Source organism: Orycteropus afer, unplaced genomic scaffold, assembly GCF_000298275.1.
Source record: "Orycteropus afer afer isolate SDZICR_OR568_19922 unplaced genomic scaffold, OryAfe1.0 scaffold00519, whole genome shotgun sequence".
NCBI lineage: Eukaryota > Metazoa > Chordata > Mammalia > Tubulidentata > Orycteropodidae > Orycteropus > Orycteropus afer.
The window spans coordinates 689274-691178 of record NW_006922106.1 but is presented as its reverse complement, the minus strand read 5'-3'; the positions used below and the strand labels follow the sequence as shown (position 1 = coordinate 691178).

Sequence of the window (1905 nt, the reverse complement as noted above, 5' to 3'; positions counted from 1 at the left end):
TACTTCAACAGGAGAGAGGATGGCCATTCATGCAGGACAGCTGCATGGACCAAGCCCTGGACTGGGTGTCAAGGTTGGCCAGCCTCTATCCAAACCAGCATCATGAGGTTCTAGAAAATAGATGTCAGCAGGAGAACTGCTTCTAGAGTCTTGGGAGAATGAAACAAGGGGAAATGAAATCACAAGGTTAATTTATTATAATCGAAATATATTATTATTATAATAGAACTACCTCTTTCTATGGAGCTCTGGTAGCGTAGTGCCTAAGGCACTTGACTGTTATGGGGCAATCTGCTTCCGTAGTGATACACCTCGGAAACCCAAGGAGGGGTCGCTGTGAGTTGGGACAACTCGCCAGCACGTAACAACAACAACAGCAACAACTCTTTCTCTTATCTTTCAAGGATGTTCTTGAATATGTTAATGGCTTTTAAACGTTTTTTTTTTTTTTTTTTAATTCTGAAATCCCCTTCTCCTTGGGTGCTAACTGAAAGCCACCCAGTGAGGCTCCCTCATGCTAGGCCAATTAGTTACTACTTAATTGAACTTCTGGCATTGACACACAGCACTTGAATGCCATATGTGGAGACACCAAAAGGAAGACATCCTTTTTGCTCTTACCCAGAAACTGGCATGGCCACATCTCCTTGGCTCCATTTGCCAGATGAGGAAAGTGCGTGCCTGGCTAACTACTTCATAAAGGCACCATGTCCATGCCCTGCATCTAATCAGCACCGTGTTCTGGCAGTTTGAGGTAAACGCTGCAGATTTTAGTCAATAAGCTTAGAGGTTCTCTGAAACAACCAGAATCTTATCATCTCTAAATACATGGGGATCTGAGAGGAGGGCGTCAACCCTAATGTAAAACACGGATGTCCACAATGTCAGCACTTGGTTCGGAAGCTGTCACATGCTTCTGGATTCTTAAGCCAGAATGATCTGGTCCTTTCAAAGGAGGTCCCTTCCATTTAATATGAATGTATCATGAAAAAATAAATCAACATGTCAAAATGTGACCTATTACTGACTTCTGTTATCTGTCAAATGAAAGATAGTTGCAAGTGATGTGACCTCATCTATTTCAAATAAGAAAATATGTAGACTTTAAAAGTCTTTATCATTTTAAAGCATACATCATAGACTAGAAACCTTAACACCATCATGTTCTTAGAACTTTAAGCTATGAGACGTTATAGCTCCCAGAGAGACTTTGCTCTAAGTAGTGTCTAGTCTTTGGTACAGAGAGGAAAATACCACTAGCCTGGTGGGTATGACGCACTTGAAAGAAATTTTTTATCAAGAAACTACCACCAAGCGTTCTATCCATATTAACACTTCTCAGCAGAGTGAGCCTAGTTGTCTAAATTTGACATCTGAAGAATAAGAGAGGTTGAAGCGACCTGACACTGTGAATCCTGACTTCCCAGGCACCTTACCGGTAATGTGTGTTTCCCCCGGCAGGCGAGGGACTGCCTCGTTGAGATCCCGATTAACTCCATCTCGAGAAGTCTGCAAAGGAACACGTGGGATCAGAAGGCAGGACATTACCCGTGTGTGGGTCTTTAAGCAATCTGGAACACAATCAACTAGAAACATGTTTCTTAAAGAAAAAATGTGTGGATATTGCCACTACTGAACACTAGCACAGAGAATTCAAACAGTACTCATTTGAAGGACTAACTCCTAGTCTGTATTTAAATGTTGACAGGTTTTTTGATAATACGAATTTTTTTTAAAAAAAATTGTTTATTTTTATTGTGATTTGGGTGAAGGTTTACAGAGCAAATTCACTTTCCATACAGTGGTTCACATATATTTTGTCTCATGACATTGACCACAGTTTACCACAATGCAACAGCTCCCCTCCCACTTCCTCCCCATAGTTACCTCTTCCCAGTGTCCATC

The 1905-nt window shown here is 41.3% G+C and overlaps 1 protein-coding gene across 1 annotated transcript in view; it reads right to left on the bottom strand.

The window, feature by feature from the left end:
- The window catches only part of MTM1 (myotubularin 1), a 93966-nt gene that overhangs the window by 82928 nt on the left and 9133 nt on the right, over window positions 1-1905 (bottom strand). The window contains 1 exon segment of the mRNA XM_042782927.1: window positions 1437-1509. Within this exon segment, the coding sequence (XP_042638861.1) occupies window positions 1437-1509 (73 nt within the window).